Below are 17,826 nucleotides of genomic sequence, written 5' to 3'. Positions count from 1 at the left end.
CCTGATCAGAGGGTAAGGAGCTGCATGGAAGTGCCTGTTTGGTCCGGAGGACTTGGTTTCTACCCCCACCTCAATTTTACTGTCTGGTATTGCGGCCCTGTTGACTGCTTTCTTTCCCCTTGGTACGACATCTCCTTTGGGTTCTGCTGCTGCTTTCACTGGGCTTTGCAAGGTTTTATTCACCATCTACCTTCCTGGACTGTGATCCCAGGACTGCAACAACAAACTTTTTATTGTGTTGGGTACCATCTGCTGCTGTTGCTGCCTCAGGAGTGCCACGTCAGGCAAAACGGTCTACCAGACCATCTTGTATTGGACACCATTACTCCGGAAAGGCAGCATATGTGGACCTCTGACTCCCTCCAGTGGCCGTTACTGGCGCTTCCTCTAGTTCTTGGCTGGTTTCATCATTTTTACCATCTCTACCGCCTTCTTAATTACCACCTACTCACTCCACCTACAATTACATCTATAATTACATCTGCCAGGCCTCTGCACGTACGAACTAACTGCATCCATCTGGTCAATATTATCTTTTATCGCCCAAGGGAAACCATCTTAACTGCCCAGACTTTGCCTTTACTGACACTATCGATAAATCGGACTTTAACAGCTTTAACGATTTCTTCTAATCGCCTGGACTTTTTGGGACCTTCCCAAATACATAAGAAGGGACGAAGGCTACTCCCCCTTCTATATATACTCTTTTATAAGATCTACGCACGCTGCGCACACTCTTAAATGGTATGGCGAGTGCATGTGATTGTATGTGTGAATTGGATGATCCCACTTTTATTACCCTATGACTCTTGTATTTTATGTGTTTTAATTATCACGTGGGGACTGCTTGAGTGTATAAATGAGTGTGCTTGATTCGGAGGACCTGCCGGGAATTGCGGGGGCTATGGGGGTGGCTGAGGGGGCTAAAGACACGGGAGAGGGTCGGGGTATTGCGGTCGTGACAGGGAGGGGCAGATACGGCGGGGACTCTAGGGCAGGCCATTACCGGGGAAGGAGGGTTCGCTACATCACAGAGATCCCTCCTTCCGGCCCTAGGAGTCCCACTCCAAGACCAGATGGTGTAAGTAATCAGGACCCTGGTCTCAGGCTGTTGTCGCTAAATGCCAGGTCTGTTGTATATAAAGCACCTCTCGTCCGGGACTTAATTTTAGACGAGAGGGCAGACCTGGCATGTATTACTGAGACCTGGCTGGGCCCAGAGGGAGGAGTCCCCCTCGTAGAACTGTGCCCAGAAGGTTTTCAGGTGCTGCATCAGCCGAGAGCCCAGGGAAGGGGTGGGGGTGTGGCCGCTGTTATCCGGGAGTCGTTAGTTCCTCGTAGGGTCCCTGCTCCGGAGATTGTCGGGTGTGAGTCTTTGCTGTTAAAGTTGGACCTCAAGGGTCAAGTGGGTTTGCTGCTAACGTACCTGCCTCCCAACAGCGTTGCAGCAGCCCTCCCCTCGCTCCTCGAGTCAGTAGCCGAGCTGGCAGTTGAGTTCCCTAGGCTGATGGTCCTGGGGGACTTTAATCTGCCGACGCTCGGTGAAAACTCTGACGGGGCGCTGGAGTTCATGGCTTCCATGACAGCCATGGGCTTGACTCAAGTAATCCGAGGCCCAACCCATTCGGCGGGACACATGCTTGACCTTGTATTTCTCTCGGAGCAGTGGATGTGTGATCTTGGTCTGAGGGGGAGTGACATCATACCCCTGTCGTGGTCAGACCATTGCCTACTGAGGCTCGACTTCCGGAAGCCCAACCCCCACTGTAGGGAGGAGGAACCGACCAGGTGGTTCCGCCCCAGGCGTCTTATGGAGCCAGTAAGGTTCCAGACAGAGCTTGGGGTTATTCCTGATACTCTCACCCACAGTCCGGTGGAGACTCTGGCTGCTGCGTGGCACTCGGCAGCGTCAGAGGCCCTCGACCGGATTGCGCCACTGCGGCCCCTCCGAGGCGGCGGATCCCGGAGACCTCCTTGGTTCACCGAGGAGCTCCGGGAGATGAAGCGCCGGAGGAGATGCCTAGAGCACCGTTGGAGGTCCGATAAGTCCGCATCGAACCGAGCAATGGTAACCACCTGCACCAGGGAATATACTAGGGCACTTAGGGCAGCTAAAAGATCACATATAGCCTCCCTGGTTGCGTCCGCAGAGTCCCGGCCAGCCGCCCTGTTTAGGATAACCCGCTCCCTGTTGAACAAAAGGGAGGCGGGGGAACCCTTGCAGGGCAGAGCTGAAGAATATGCCCAATTCTTAGCGGACAAAATTGCTCGGTTTCGGACGGACTTGGACTCCACATCTGCAGTTCCAGCCGAGACTCAGGGGGACCAAGTACAACAGCTCTGGGTTGAGTTTCAAGAGGTTACCCCCGGGGATGTGGACAAGGCCATGAGAGCTGTGAGTTCCTCCACCTGTGCTTTGGATCCGTGTCCCTCATGGCTGGTTTCTAACTGCAGTGAGGTGACACGAGGCTGGATCCAGGCGGTTGTAACCGCCTCCCTTCGGGAGGGGAACTTCCCCGCCGCACTGAAGGCGGCGGTGGTGAGACCCCTCCTGAAGAAGCCATCCCTAGATCCAGCTGTCCTTAATAACTACCGCCCGGTCTCCAACCTCCCCTTTTTGGGGAAGGTTGTTGAGAAGGTGGTGGCCTTCCAGCTCCAACGGTCCTTGGAGGAAGCAGACTATCTAGACCCCTTCCAGTCAGGCTTCAGACCCAGTTACAGCACTGAAACCGCCTTGGTCGCATTGATGGATGATCTCTGGAGAGCCAGAGATGAAGGACATCCCTCCATCCTGGTCCTCCTTGACCTCTCAGCGGCTTTCGATACCATCGACCATGGTATCCTTCTGCGAAGACTGCGGGAGGTGGGAGTGGGAGGCACCGTGTTACGGTGGTTCTCCTCCTACCTCTCGGACAGGTCGCAGTCGGTGTTAGTGGGAGGGCAGAGATCGTCCCCAAGGCCCCTAAAATATGGGGTGCCGCAGGGTTCGGTCTTATCCCCCCTACTATTTAACATTTACATGAAACCGCTGGGAGAGATCATCCGTAGGCACGGGATTAGATACCATCAATATGCGGACGATACTCAATTGTATCTGTCCGCCCCGTGCCAAATCAATGAAGCGGTTGACGTAATGGACCGGGGGCTCGAAGCCGTCATGGACTGGATGAGGATTAACAAGCTTGTGCTCAACCCAGAAAAGACCGAGTGGCTGTTGTGTTTTCCTCCCAAAAATTCGGCCATTAATCCAACACTCAGGCTGGGGGGTCAAATTCTACACCCCTCAGAGAGGGTTCGCAACTTGGGAGTCCTCCTGGATCCACAGCTGTCATTCGACCATCATATAGCGGCTGTGACCAGGGGGGCATTCGCCCAGGTACGCCTGGTGCGCCAGTTGCGACCCTACCTGAACCGGGAGGCGCTCACAACTGTCACTCGGGCCCTCGTGATTTCTAGGCTGGAATACTGCAATGTGCTCTACATGGGGCTGCCCTTGAAGAGCATCCGGCGACTTCAGCTAGTACAAAACGCAGCCGCGCGAGTGATCGCGGGTGCACCTCGATTCACCCGCATTACACCTATCCTCCGCGAGCTGCGTTGGCTACCTGTCGATCTCCGGATGCGCTTCAAGGTGCTATTGACCACCCATAAAGCCCTACATGGCAGTGGATCTGGATACTTGAGAGACCGCCTTCTGCCAATTACCTCCCTACGGCCTATAAGATCTCATAGGTTAGGCCTCCTCCGCATCCCATCGGCCAGCCAATGCCGGCTGGCAACCACAAGGAGGAGGGCCTTCTCAGTAGCGGCCCCGACCCTTTGGAACGAGCTCCCCGTAGAGATCCGCACCCTCTCCACCGTCCAGGCCTTCCGCATAGCCTTGAAGAACTGGCTCGCCCGTCAGGCCTGGGGATAAGGACCATTGCCCCGCCCGAATGTTGTATGCATGTTGAGTATTATTTTATTATGTGTTGTTGTTTTAGTATTGTATTGTTTTGTATTCCCCTCTCCCTGGTTTCTGTGAGCCGCCCTGAGTCCCCTCAGGGAAAAGGGCGGCCTACAAATAAAATCAATTCAATTCAATTCAATTCATGAGGGAAGGGCAGGGCAGGGCAGGCAGAAGCAGAGTTGAAATCATATCTGAAACAGCTGGAAAAAGGTGCGTGTGTGGGGAGGGGGGAGGAATTCAAAAGGTTTGATCGGAAGGCAGCAGGGGAAGGGGGGGTATGGCAGAGGAGCTGCTTTCAAGCCTTTGGAAAATATATCCAATCCAACTTCTGTGTTTGTTTGAGAGTGAGTGAGGGATCCAATTTCTCTGTGTGCGTGTGTCTGTTTGAGAGAGGGGGGAGGGAGGGAGAGAGGGAGGAAGTAGGGGGAGGGAGAAGAAAAAAATGGGAAAACTTATTTTGCAAGGGGGGAAAATGTTGTCACTTTAAATCGGAACTGAGCATGCCTGGCTGTGGAATACTGGGAGTTGAAGTCCACAAGTCTAAAAAGTGCCTCACCAGCCCTAAAGCTGACCGCACGTCACTGCACACACCCATGCCCTTTCCTGATCTATGTTGCCCATTCATGCAGCCCTTCCAACCTATGCAGCATCTCTGTGCATACCCACACACTCTTCTCAGCCTACATGGCATCTCTCAGATATTCCATGTGACATTCCTTACTGACATCCCCTCACTCCCTCTCCCATTTGTTAGTAGGCACTTATCTGCCAGCTGGCCTTGGACTTGCAACCTCTTGCTGCCTTTCCCATTGACTATTTCTGTTTGTACAATCAAATGGGGGGGAGGGGAGAAAGAAAGAGAGGGAGAGAAATTTATCTTGCTCCCTGCCACCTTCCCACTCAGTGGGCAGGAAGTTGGCAATTTCTCCCATTTCCACTGCCTTTTTTTTAACCTGCAGTCATTCCCCCCCCCCCCCTGCTTAGGTAAAGAAATAGTTCTGAAATGATTATCCAATGGGCCTCAAGTTGTATAGTAACTGCTACAAGTAGTGCTAAATGTTTTGCTATTGCAATTATCCTTCTCCAACATACGTATGAATTGCCTTTGGGAAATAACCTCTCTTACACGATTTAAGATGATTTTATTGTGCTTTTGGATCTATTTAGATCTTAGTAAAAAAGCAAAAGAAGAGATGCTATCTCTGGTCCCCAACTGATAATTAAAGGTCTTGGGAACTCTTAAGCCATTATTATTTTAAGACATATATACCATATATGAGTAGTTCCAAATACAAGCCCAGAAAACATCACCCTAAACCATTCTTGGTTTTTACCATTGTTTGCTAAACAAGTCAAACTTGATTGGGCTTCTACATTCCACCAAGCCAAAACCAAGAAAACTATCAGTTGTTGTATCCATATCAATGGTTGGACATGGGAAGGTCCCATAAATTGGATAATTACCGCTACTCTGTGTTTCCCATGCCATCATCCAGCTTCACTATAAATCAGGTGGCTTTTGTCTAGCAAAGTTGTCCTTGCGAGCACTCATGTTAAGTAACCTATAGAAAATGGACTATGTTGAACCATATGAAAAACGGTTACAGGAACTGGGTATGGCTAGTCTAGAAAAAAGAAGGGTTAGGGGTGATAGCAGTGTTATAGTATTTTAGAGGCTACCACAAAGAAGAGGAGGTCAAGTTATTTTTCAAAGCAGGACAAGAAAAATGGATGAAACTAATCAAGGAGAGAAGCAACCTAGAACTAAGAGAAATTTGCTAACAGTGCGGACAATTAACCAGTGGAACATCTTGCCTACAAAAGTTGTAGGTGCTCCATCACTGGGGGCTTTTAAGAAGAGACTGGACCACCACCACCTATCTTAAATGGTACAAGGTCTCCTGCTTGAGCAGGGGGTTGGTCTAGAAGACCTCCAAGGTACCTTCCAGCTCTATTCTGAGCGATTGAGAACTGGACCATTTGTGTTTTCCAGAGAAGTTTCCTCCAGAGAAGTTGAGGAGCAGAAGTAGAGATCTATTGGCAGACACTTCCTACACATTACAGGAGTAACAACTGGTTGTGGGGAAGGAGGGAGGGCCGTGGAGAAAGAGAAAGGCTTTATGGATCCAAGGAAGCAACCTAAAATTGATGGGCTCTGCTCAACCTGGGAAAAGAGCAGATTTAGGAAAGGTTCTTAATGAGGAAGAGGTTCCTCCTCTGAAGTAAAAAAGTGGAGGGTTATCATGTCTAATGGCTTGTAATTCAGTGTACAGATAATTTTTCAGTCCACAGGCAATAAAAAAAAGACTATTTCAGAAACAGCAATACATTCTAGTGGCATTTCCATTTTGCTGAATTCTTAGGCATATGTAGTGTACAGTTTTGGGGCTCTCAATTTGTTTTTCATTTTAAAAACAAGAGTCAGGTGAGAAAAAGCCATTTGAAACCAAGCGTTCCTGATGTAGCCTGCTTCTTTCCCTGATTAACCTCTCCTTGAAAACTCATTTAAAAAGCAAGCTGTGCTCTGAGAAGAAAATAAGTATCTTCTCTGTGCAATGCATGAAACCACGAACAAGGTAAGGAAAAGCATTCTCCCAGGTGCCATGTAATTAGTATATTCCCTCACAACAAGCAGCGGAACCTCTAGATCAGGAGTGTCAAATTTGATTTCATTGAAGTCCGCATCAGGGTTGTGTTTGAACTCAGGGAGCTGGGGTTGGCGTGGCTAAGATTGGGCATGGCCCACTTGATGTCATTCGTGTCAGGGCTCCTTTTGTGGCCTGAACACTCTGCTAGCAGAAATGGGCTCCTGAGCTGTATTTTTGGCTTCAACGGCCTCCTGCAACCCTCTGCCAGCGAAAACGAAGCTTGGGAGAGCTGTGTGCAGCTCTGCCGAGCTCCGTTTTTGCTGACAGCAGCACCGCGGGCTGGTCCTTCATTGATTCCATGGCAGCACCACGGACCAGATTTAAGCATCCCGCAGGCTGGATCTGGCCCCTGGGTCTTGAGTTTGGCACCCCTGCTCTAGAACTTGAGTGTCAAACTCGCTGCATCACGTTGCCATCACGTGGCATTTCATGATGTTTTCCCCACTCGTGGAGCTGGGGTGGGCATGGCTTGCAGGTGACACATCTGTCCCATAGGCCGCCAGTTTGACACCTCTCTCTAGAATATTCTGGCAGGAGTATTCTGACATCAGAGCTAGCTAATTAAAAATAGCAAATGTAATTTAGAAAACACAACTAGGAAAGAAGATCTAGAATTAATATTGAATGACTTGCAGTGGCAAGCACTTGCATGGACAGTCACTGGAAAAAAATCCTTAAAGCCTAATTTTTCAGAATGTTGACTAAAAATATGGTCAATTTCTCTGGTAACTGAATTCCACATGAGATTAGATTGGGATGGTAACAGTTGTAAGGTTTCGCTGAGAGAGAGAGAGGTTAGGTTTGCAGTCTATTAGAATGAAATTCAAACCAAGTACAGTCTTAGGCTAATTTGCTCTTAAGGAAGATAGCCACTTTTTATTATGAATTCAACCAAATTCTAAATGAAACGCCGTAGAGTTGCCATTTAAACAACATTAGCACTGACTTCCTTTCAATTGAACATATTATGCTAAGTGCAGCACATTTTCCTGTACCATTCTGTTCTCTTCAATTACTACTCCTGTGTTAATTTTCTGTTCATTAAGGTAATAATTGACATTACATGGCTATCAGAGTAGTTATAGCGCTCCTTTTCCTTTCCCATATTTTTATAACCTAAATAAAAAATAATATAAAAACATCTGGTCCTTTAATAAAAATTGCAGGTCTATCTGGAAGATAAAATCCCACGAGAATCCTAAAATACAAGTTTCTTTCATTCTACTAAAAATAAAATACTTATATTAAATGCTGCACTGATTCATCTAAGCTCAATTGTTTTTAACTAAGTTTTTTAAAAAATCACCTGAAATCGCCTAGCCGCTACCATAAAATGTGGGCAAAAAAAGAGAGAGTCCTGCTAAGCCAAGCTCCTGTGGCATCCAATCTTATGAAATCACATAGAGGAGAATCAAATGTTTCCAGGAAGCTCTCAATCTTGGACCAGACAACAACAATCTCTCCTACAGTGACTCCTCAGTAGCTGCTTTTTAAAGAAAATTATTGAAGAGGTAATGCCATTTATGGTGCAGCTGAGGCTGATTCTATGGAATTGTAGAGGCAACATGATGGACTGAAGGAAGCTATGGGCAAGTGAAGACACAAAATCAAGCGACATCTCCATTCTTCAGTCTTCTCTTGTGCCTTGTGCTTCTCTCAAGTTGCTCAGAGTAACAGAGCCACTCAGAAACTAATTCTGTTAAGAAATCCGGTTAAGAAAAAGCTAACAATGTTTTGAATGGGAAGAACCATCTAGCAGGCAATACAGCTCTATGTTAGCCAGCGGGTAGGTGGGACTGATAGAAATTCAAGTGTTCCCGTCTATCCATGAGCAAGTGCAGCTTCACAACAGCTAAGGGACAGTCACTAAGCACACTGAATTGATTGGATGTAGGGATGGGAAAATCCACAGAGAAGATAAACTGTGTTGGGTCAACAAGTATATCAGGCCAATGGACTCACTTGCTGAAACAGAATTTTACAGGGAGATGCCTTTTGTGTCCAAAATGTTTTTTTCTAGATACATAATTGTTGTTAAGTTGAGGTCCTATAAGAATTTCATTTTGAATACATAGAAATATGTATACAAAGTTAATCAAAATACGGGCTACCGAAACTAGAGTCAAATTGGGCTCCCAAATTCCTTAAGTAAGACCTGAGGCTGATCCTTCATGATGTTGTGAACATCATCACCATCTGTTTATAAGAGGAAAAAGCTAAAAAAATAAATAAATAAGGTGGGAACAAATTGTCCAGCTTACCCACGTCCTATATAATGAAGTGTTTTCCTTTTTCTCAGCAGTACTTACAGTATATTTCCACAACTACACGAATGCCAAAGGTCCAAAGCTTCTCTCATGTAATTAGAAAACATTGCAATGATGTGACACAAACTTTGCCACTTTTTACAATTGCATTGTAATGTTGGAGCTGGCATCATGATGTCACAGTCAGGCACATTTCATCATTTTGTTGACATCTCAGCTTGTTGCAGGACTCCCTCCCTCATTAAAGATATATGTGGGGGAAAACTATCAAGCCTACTAACAATTTCCTGCTTTCTGAGGCGTAAAGTATCCAGATAGCAAAATCTTCAGTTTGTTCTCATTGTATCAGCCACCATTTAACTCTTGTATGCCCTATTTCCATTGAACCAAAACAAGACTTTCCTATTGATAATTTATTATACTTCCATGTGTCCTTCAAAAGAGGACTTCTGATAAGGTAATATTTATAGGCAATTCATTATCTTCTGTAATGTAAGTAACTTTCATTGAAGTCTGATATTACAGCAACATAATGGGCAGGAAAACATAAAACAAAGCACTACCTTATTCACTCCATCTGCCATGGCTTGTAAGGTCAATTCTCTTGGCCCATCCACAGTTTTGCCATTATCAGTGGGACCCCAACTAGCACTATAAATATCAATTACTTGAGGCATGTGGCTGATAGAAGAAGCCTCTATAATGTCAGTCATAAATGGCTGATCCAACATTCGGATACCTGCAGATTTCATCAATATATATTGATGAAGAGAAAAAGAAAGAAGGAGAGATTAAGGAGAAGGAGAAATTTAAAAAACTGAAATCAAACAAGACATTTATAATAACATTTCTCAACAGGGGATTTCAACACAGAATTTAAAGCTTAGCATATGCTATAGCATCTTTTTAATGAAATTCTGGTATAAAAATTCAAACCATGATTTGATTTTTTTTTCCTGCCCAAAACATAATTAACATCCAGGATCAAGCAAATGCAAACACAGTGATTCTTTCATGAGATGTGCGAACAGTTTTGGAATGCAAGATTAATTTTTGCAAGTTCAATATTGTAGACTATTTAATTGAACCAAATCTAAGCAGGTTTTGATTTCATGTATCTAAATGAAAAATGTACAGGGGAGTAGATAAAAAATTAAAAAGTTGAAACAAAAGGCTTTTATTAAAATTGTTAGATTAAATGCATTACATGAAATGGGGCATTGGTTCTTACCTGATACGTCCCTTCTATGGGCAGGTGGAGACAGTGGTCATGCATGGGTTAACTTAGTAACCAATAGAACTGAGTCTATCAAAGTGATGTCATTGCCTCTGAGAAACATGCTCCTGCTTTTCTTGACGGAGATAAGTAGACTGCTGTGCACTGAACAGTTGCTTTTCATCCTGTGACTTCACAACAATGCTCCCAGACCTCCCTTTGCGAAGTAGGTCAGGACCCAAATGGGTGGGGATGACCGCTGTCTTCACCTGCCCAGAGAAGGGGCGTATCACGTAAGAACCAATGCCCCATTATCCAAAGTAGGTGGAGACAGCTGTCATGCATGGGACATACCAAAGCTGGCGTGTCCCCAGGAGGGAATGAGACTGGCCTAGGAGCTGGAAGAAGGAAGAACTTGCTGAAGGACCGACCTTCCGAAGGCCGCATCCGCCGATGCATACCGATCCACCTTATAATGTCTTATAAATGAATTAGGAGTAGACCAGGTAACCACTTTGCAAATCTCTTCCACCAAGGCCTGCTGTGTCCACACCACTGACCTAGCCATGCTGCACATGGAATGAGCCGTAATGTTGGATGGAGGTGTGAGGTGATGCGTGATGTAAATCTTTGCAATGGCAGACCTGATCCATTGGCCAATTATAGATGGAGAAGCTTTCAGGCCCTTGTTGGTAGGGTGGAAAGATACAAAGAGGGCTTCGCTGCATATGAAGACTGCCGTCTTGGCGATGTAAATCTTTTTTTATTATTATTAATTTTTTTATTATTATGTTACATAAACAACACATGCCCACACCAGTGGGAGGGATGTAGATCTTAAGAGCACACCTGATGTCTAGTTTGTGCCATTTGCGCTCTAGGCTGTGAGATGGAGCAGGACAGAAATTTGGAAGAGTGAGATCCAGAGAACGATGAAATGTCGAATTCACTTTCAGGACAAAGGGGGGTTGATGTGAAAGACCACATGGTCTGGGTGGAACATACACAAGTCAGCACAGATGGAAAGAGCCGCCAGTTCTGAAACCCTCCGTGCAGATGTTATGGCCACCAGAAAGGAAATTTTAAGCGTGAGGTGATGCAAGGAGGCTAACCTGAGAGGTTCGAAGGGCGGGTCAGTGAGAAATTCAAGGACTTTGGTCCGATCCCACAAGGAGAATCCATGTTTGACAGGAGGGAAGAGATTAGAAGCCCCCTTAAGGAACCTGCAGATGTGAGGGTACAAGGAGAGGGATTCGTCTCGGTGAAGTGAGAGAACCGAAGAAAGAGCTGACACCTGCCGCCATAAGGTGTTTGGGGAGAGCCCTTATCAAGCCCCTGTTGCAAGAACTCCAATAGTTGGGGAACCGACGCCTTCAGAGGATCCTCCCCTTGAGACCGGTACCAAGCAACAAAGGTCTGCCCCGTAGATTCATAGATTCTATTAGTGGCTGGGCAGCGGGAAGCCTGAATAGTTTGAATTACCATCTCAGAAAGACTAGTTGCCCTCAAAACTGTCCGCTCAGCCTCCAAGCAGTTAGGCGGAGCCAGCGCAGGTCGGGATGGTGAATGGAGCCCTGATGAAGGAGGGATAGTATCATTGGGAGAAGCCACTGAGGTTCCACAGAAAGATTGACCAGGTTTGCGTACCATGGTCGATGCAGCCAATGTGGCGTGATTAGAATGAGCTTGGCCTCCTCCTCTATCATTTTCCGAATCACCCACTGTATCAGGGGGAAGGGAGGGAAGTAGAGGAGATCGTGAGGCCACCTGCACCGAAGAGTGTCCGTCCCTTCTGTGCCTGATGTTGTGTGGCGAGACAGGTACCTGGGCAGCTGTTTGTTGGATGCCGTTGTGAAGAGATCTAGAGTCGGAGTCCCATACCTGGATGACAGCTGGTGGGAAATGCGACGATTCAGGCTCTACTCTGCCAGATCAATTGTTGTGCGGCTCAACCAGTCTGCCATGGTGTTGTCGGACCCAAGATGTGTTCGGCGTGGAGAGAGACTAGGTTGGCTTCCACCCAGGTTACAGAGAGATACCACTCTCGTCCCCCCTTGGCGGTTAACATGCCCCTTGGCCGTAGTGTTATCTGTCAAATTAGTACATGTGTGTTTCGAAGAGAGGTTTGGAAATGAAGGAGGGCCAGATGGATTCATACTGTGGGATAGGTCGGAATCGGACCAGAAAGTCTGAGCTACCTGAACCTCCAGGTGAGCTTCCCAACCTGTCAAACTCACATCTGTTGTAACTACGAGACACAGAGGTTCCCTGAAGAGGGAGCCCTGAGCAATGGCCGGGGAGATCCACCAGTCCAGAGATTGCAGAACCTCTGAAGTCAAGCTGACCTTCACTAGGGAGCAGCTGCTGTTGGTCTTCTGGAATGGCAGAAGAAACCATTGAAGACAGTGGCTATGAAGCCATGCCCAAGAGACAATGGAGAAACAGGAGACCATCTTCACCAGAAGTTGAGACAGCTGGAGAAGAGGGACCCACTGTCTTCTTCGCACCTACTTAGCTAAATCCCTGAGACTGCTCTGGCATTCCTGAGATAGGAAGACCTTCCCCTGAGATGAATCGATGAGGGCTCCCAAGTGCACCAGACAAGAGGTGGGAACAAAGTGACTCTTCTCCTGATTGATGGAGAACCCCACCTCCTGCAGCACTTGTAGGGTGTCCTGGAGATCCCAGAGGGCCTGGTTATGTGACCTGTACAACAAAAGAATGTCGTCCAGGTAACAAAAGATCCAGATGGGCCTGGCATGCAGGTGGGCTTCTACGACTGACAGACATTTCATAAAAACCCTCAGGGCTGACAACAGCACAAAGGGAAGGGCCCGATATTGGAAGTGGTGGCCCGCATGGACAAAGCAGAGGAACCATCTGTGTCACCTGTGAATGGGTACATGGAGGTAAGCCTCCAAGAGGTCCACTGATGTTAGGAGATTGTATCTACGCACACCCTCCAGAATTGATAGGAGAGAGTGCATTTTGAATCTTCTGTATCTGATTAATCGATTTAAAAATTTGAGATTGAGGATTGCTCTCCAGCCCCCCGAAGACTTTGGCATGAAAAAGAGATGAGAATAAAAACCCCGTCCCACCTGGCCTGGAGGCACAGGTTGAAGGGCCTGAATCTGGAGCAGATGATGAATGCCTGCTCTACTAGGAGCCTTCTTTGAGGGTCCCTGGAGATCGGGCATGTGACAAAGTGGTTTGGAGGGCTGGAGTGCAAGTCCAAGAGAAGGCCAAAGCCGGTGCCCCGAGGTAGCTGAGGCTGCAAAGTGTGCATGGTCATTGGAGGCCCTGTGACAAGGCTGTGGAGCCAAGGGCGAAGCCATGGTGGTCTAGCAGCAGCAGGAGCATGGAGCAACGGTGGTGAGGTGTGGTGGCAGTGGCAGCACTTCCCAGCAGCGGCAGCTTTTCACAGCTTTTGGAGGCTCCCTGTGGTGTCCGACAGCTTCTGGCGGCGGTGGTTAATGGCGTTGGCAGCAAGGGAGAGCCAGGGGAAGCTGCAGAGGTGGCAGTGCTGAGCGGAACCTCCAACGGCTATTGCAAAACCAGGGAGCCTCAGAAGCCCGTAGGCAAGTTCGGAGGCAAAAGCTTTGAAGAAGCCCTGGCAATGTCTCTCCAGCAGCCCAGGGGCTATTGAGAGTCCTGCCTCCAAAGGAGATCCAGTAGAATCTTATTCTCTGTCTTTCCAATTTAAATGAATTTTTTTCCTTTGAGTAAAAGCCAATTAAATCCAATTAGAATAGTCAATTATTAAATACTAGTTGAGGAGAAAGTGATTAGCACAGCCAGTTCCAATCGAACTGAGTCTAAAAAAGTGGGAGCATGCTCCTCAGAGGTGATGACATCACTTTGGTAGACTCAGTTCTATTGGTTACTGACTGAGTTAACCCATGCATGACCCCTGCCTCCACCAATTTTGGAGAATACGAAGTCACCTCTCTCATCTTAATACCAGTATGAATAACAGCCAAAGTTTCTGTTCTGATGATCTTGTTCTTTTCAACTGATATTTGTAGGAAGTAATAAGCTACAGTGAAAAACTCTAGACAGTAACATTATAATCTGAAAGAAACTATAAAATTCCTCATTTAAAAAAATCCTTAATGTAAGGAAACCCATCATAGAGAAATATTTCTCCAGTTCCCTCCTCTAATTTGCTTCCGTTCTGAAAATAAAAGTTTTAGAATTCATTCTAAAATAAATTATGAAATGGCTCCATTTTTCTCCAAGACATTATTGAAACCTATAGTTTTAAAATGTGAAAAATAATTTGCAACCTTCCTGGATTTGAGTTACTGACTTTTTCACCAATATCTCAGTGACCACTTGATGGTGCTAGACCTCAACTAGAATCTAATTCATTATTACATCGTGGGTCTCTTTACCAAAAAATAATTCCCCCAAAGACTTTGACAAATCTAATATTGCTCACATATTGCTCACACTACCACTCTGAGGGAACAAACTTAACCTTTCCTCCCTCCCTCCCTCCCTCCCTCCCCTTCTTTCCTATTCTAATATATACTGTTCCTATTGCATACAAACTGTGAATAGTTTATGGTCCTTGTATAAACGAATGAGCTTATGAAAGCAAACATACCAACACCATTCTAAAAATGATAAAATATTAACAGAAATAATAGCAACAAAGAATCAATGCTGGCAATAATAATCAAAAGCATTCCTGTAACAGGAGGAGCCTACATCAATTTGTCTCCTTCTTAAAGGCCTGTGGTCAGTCTTTTTATCAGATGAGCTTCCTGCCAAGAACTATAGATTAATAGTATATTATGGTTTAAAATATATAGTTCAGCAGTGCTCATCAATAACAGCTCAGATAGGAAGGCAAGTCAAGAAACAGGGCCAATTCTATACACCCAAAAGACAAATGTAATACATTATTTTTTTCCCCAAGTATAGCATGTTGGGAAATTTATACTGCAAATAATCTACTTCTCACACATCCATTTTTTTCTTTTTAATAAAACAGTAATATGGCTAGGGAAGAAAGTCTCTAGTTTAAGCCTTACCTGCTACCTTTGAATTATAAGCCACTCCAACTCCACATATATTGTTGTTGGCTGCAGCAGACACTTCTCCAGCACATCTGGTTCCATGACTATGGAGAAAGATAGAAATTGTAACCAAATCTCATGAAAGCATCAAGAAACATGCTCCGTACATGCTTTTTCCAAAGGGGAGCTGGACTCTTGGAATTTTTTCTTTGAAAATATTTCGCTTCTCATCTAAGAAGCTTCTTTAGTCCAGAACTTTGAAACTTTTTCAAAGAAAAAAACAAGGAAGTCATATTGCCTTTTGGAAAAAAGCTCTTTTTGGACAACCATGACTTGGATGATTGAGAATCTCTATAGAAACCAAGAAGCATGGTTCTTTTTGTATAGCCACAGATCATTTTAAGTATTACTTGTGCAAAAGAGCAGTCTAGGTTACTATCTAGTTTCTGACAGTCAAGAAATGGAGCAACTCCTTCCAAATGCTTTGAAGAATTATGAGTTTGGAACTCTGTGCAGCATTTTTTCTTCTTCCATCCAAACCACCAAATATGGCTTAAAGTATTTTGGAAGGTTTCTGGTCGGACCAGAGGCCAAAGCAGAAGAAAGTAAATCTCATTCACTGAGTCACGCAGTGACGTGCGGTGAGGTTTATGGCTGGTGAGGCACTGACACAGGGGTTTCAATTTTTTTTAGACTTGTGGACTTCAACTCCCAGAATTCCACAGTCAGGCATGCTCAGTTCCGAGTTAAAGCGATAGCATTTTTCTCCTTTGCGAAATAAGTTTTCCTTCATTTTTTTTCTTCTCCCTCCCCCTCCTTCCTCCCTCTCTCCTTCCCTCCCACCTCTCTCAAACAGATACATGCACACAGAGAAGTTGGATCCCTCTCTCACTCACTCACTCTTAAACAAACACAAACACAGAAGTTGGATTGGATATATTTTCCAATGGCTTGAAAGCAGCTCCTCTGCCATACCCCCCCCCCCCCATTCCCCTGCTGTCTTCCAATCCGAGCCTTTGATTGCAGGTGGAGCCATGTTGCCTTTTCAAACTTGTAATCAGTGAAGCTGGGCTTATATACTTTTATCCAGCTGTGTGTGTGTGTGTGTGTGTGTGCGCGCACGCACGTGCTTGAAAAGGCAACATGGCTCTGCATGCAATCAAACCTTTTGAATTCCTCCCCCTCCCCACACACACACCTTTTCCAGCTGTTTCAGAGTGGATTTCAACTCTGCTCTTGCCTGCCATCATGAAAAGAAAAAAAAAGGTAAAAGGAAAAAGGCATGAGCTCTGAGGTCAGACTGACCTTGTTGATCCCAGAGCCTCTAAAAAGCCTCTAAAAACGCCCTCTATAGGAGGCAGGAGGATGACGTGCCTCATCTACATAAGGAATTTTTCGGCTTTTAACACTTGCTTAGCTCTGCTCGAGTGATCATAAAGTCAGACTAAATCCCGCCTCCTACAGTGTCCTACAGTGTCCTGTAGAGGGCACTTTTTAGAGGCTTTTTTACACAGTTAAGCACTAAGCAGAGTCATCCACTGTGATTTTGGCAGCAACTACCTCAGCCTTTTTCCTTTTACATTTTTTTTCTTTTCATGATGACAGTGGTGAGGCCCTGCCTCCCATGCCTCCCCTGACCGCACGTCCCAGGAATCAAGTAAACAAAATGGTAAAGCAATGATGACTGACACAGAAACTCAGATAGAGGGCATCATGGAGAATTGTACTGTGCCACTTTGTACATAGAAACAATAGCTACAATTACTGGACACCCAATTATTTTCTGGAAGTGAAACTGAAGAAGCCATACTAAACTCTGCTAGAATTATAGTGTTTGTGGCTATGTGTGCACGTATTATATATGTTCAGTATCAAGTGGGCATTTGTCAAGGGCTGACCATTCTCCCATTTGTACTTCCTTTCAGACACATGCAGAGGAAAGAAAAAAGTCAATGTATAAATTAGGATATTCTGACAGACATATTGTCTGTTGTTTTACTGCCCCCCCCCCCAGTATCTTTTAGTTTTTTCCATTAAAGATGTGGAGATGCCTAAACATTTCCTCGATAAATATGGAGAAAGAAAAAGAAAAACAGGTTTTTCTATCCAATAAAGGAGTGATGGTAGTAGAGAGAAAGTTCATGCAGAGATCAGACACAGAGATAGATGTACAAGGGTGGGCTTCAAAAATTTTAGCAAGAGGTTCTCTGCCCAATTGCTCAATGGGCATGGCCATGGTGGGTATGGCCTACTCGGCCTCTTGCACCATGGCAGAGGGGGGCATTTTTGCCCTCCCCAGACGCTGGAGGCTTTTCTCAAGCCTCCAGGAGGGTGAAAACGGCCTCCCTAGGCCCTCCCAAACTTCCGGTAGGCCCGCTTTTTGCCCTCCCCAAGCCTCTGCCTGCACCCTGCACTTACATGCATCCAAAACAGGTTGTGTTTTGGGATTCTTGGGAGGAGCGGGGTGAGTTGGGTGGGGCCAGCCAGGAGTGGGATTTGTGGGTTCTCTGAATCTTAGCTGGCAGTTCACCCCGTGAACCGCCAGCAGCCCACCTCTGGATATACATGAAGGAGGTATCTTGCTTAGGCCCATCTTGGACCTGGAATGTTTTTGTGTTTCGGGATTCTATCATCCCTTACATCCTGGAGTCAGTGCTGTGCCAACATTTTGATCACAAGTATGGTATAAACTGAATGGTGGCGTTCACAATTAGCTTTT

The 17,826-nt window shown here is 46.0% G+C and overlaps 1 protein-coding gene across 1 annotated transcript in view; it reads right to left on the bottom strand.

Moving 5' to 3' along the window:
• The window catches only part of PCSK2 (proprotein convertase subtilisin/kexin type 2), a 131,827-nt gene that overhangs the window by 33,013 nt on the left and 80,988 nt on the right, over positions 1 to 17,826 (bottom strand). Inside the window, exons 7-8 of the mRNA XM_032214642.1 lie at positions 15,123 to 15,211; positions 9,428 to 9,603 (exon numbers count right to left, since the gene is read on the bottom strand). Coding sequence (XP_032070533.1) covers positions 9,428 to 9,603; positions 15,123 to 15,211 — 265 coding nt within the window. The remainder of the gene's footprint in view (positions 1 to 9,427; positions 9,604 to 15,122; positions 15,212 to 17,826) is intronic.

This window comes from Thamnophis elegans, chromosome 3 (assembly GCF_009769535.1).
Source record: "Thamnophis elegans isolate rThaEle1 chromosome 3, rThaEle1.pri, whole genome shotgun sequence".
In the NCBI taxonomy this organism is placed as follows: domain Eukaryota; kingdom Metazoa; phylum Chordata; class Lepidosauria; order Squamata; family Colubridae; genus Thamnophis; species Thamnophis elegans.
The sequence above is the reverse complement of the archived record's forward strand: the minus strand, read 5'-3'. Positions and strand labels throughout refer to the sequence as shown.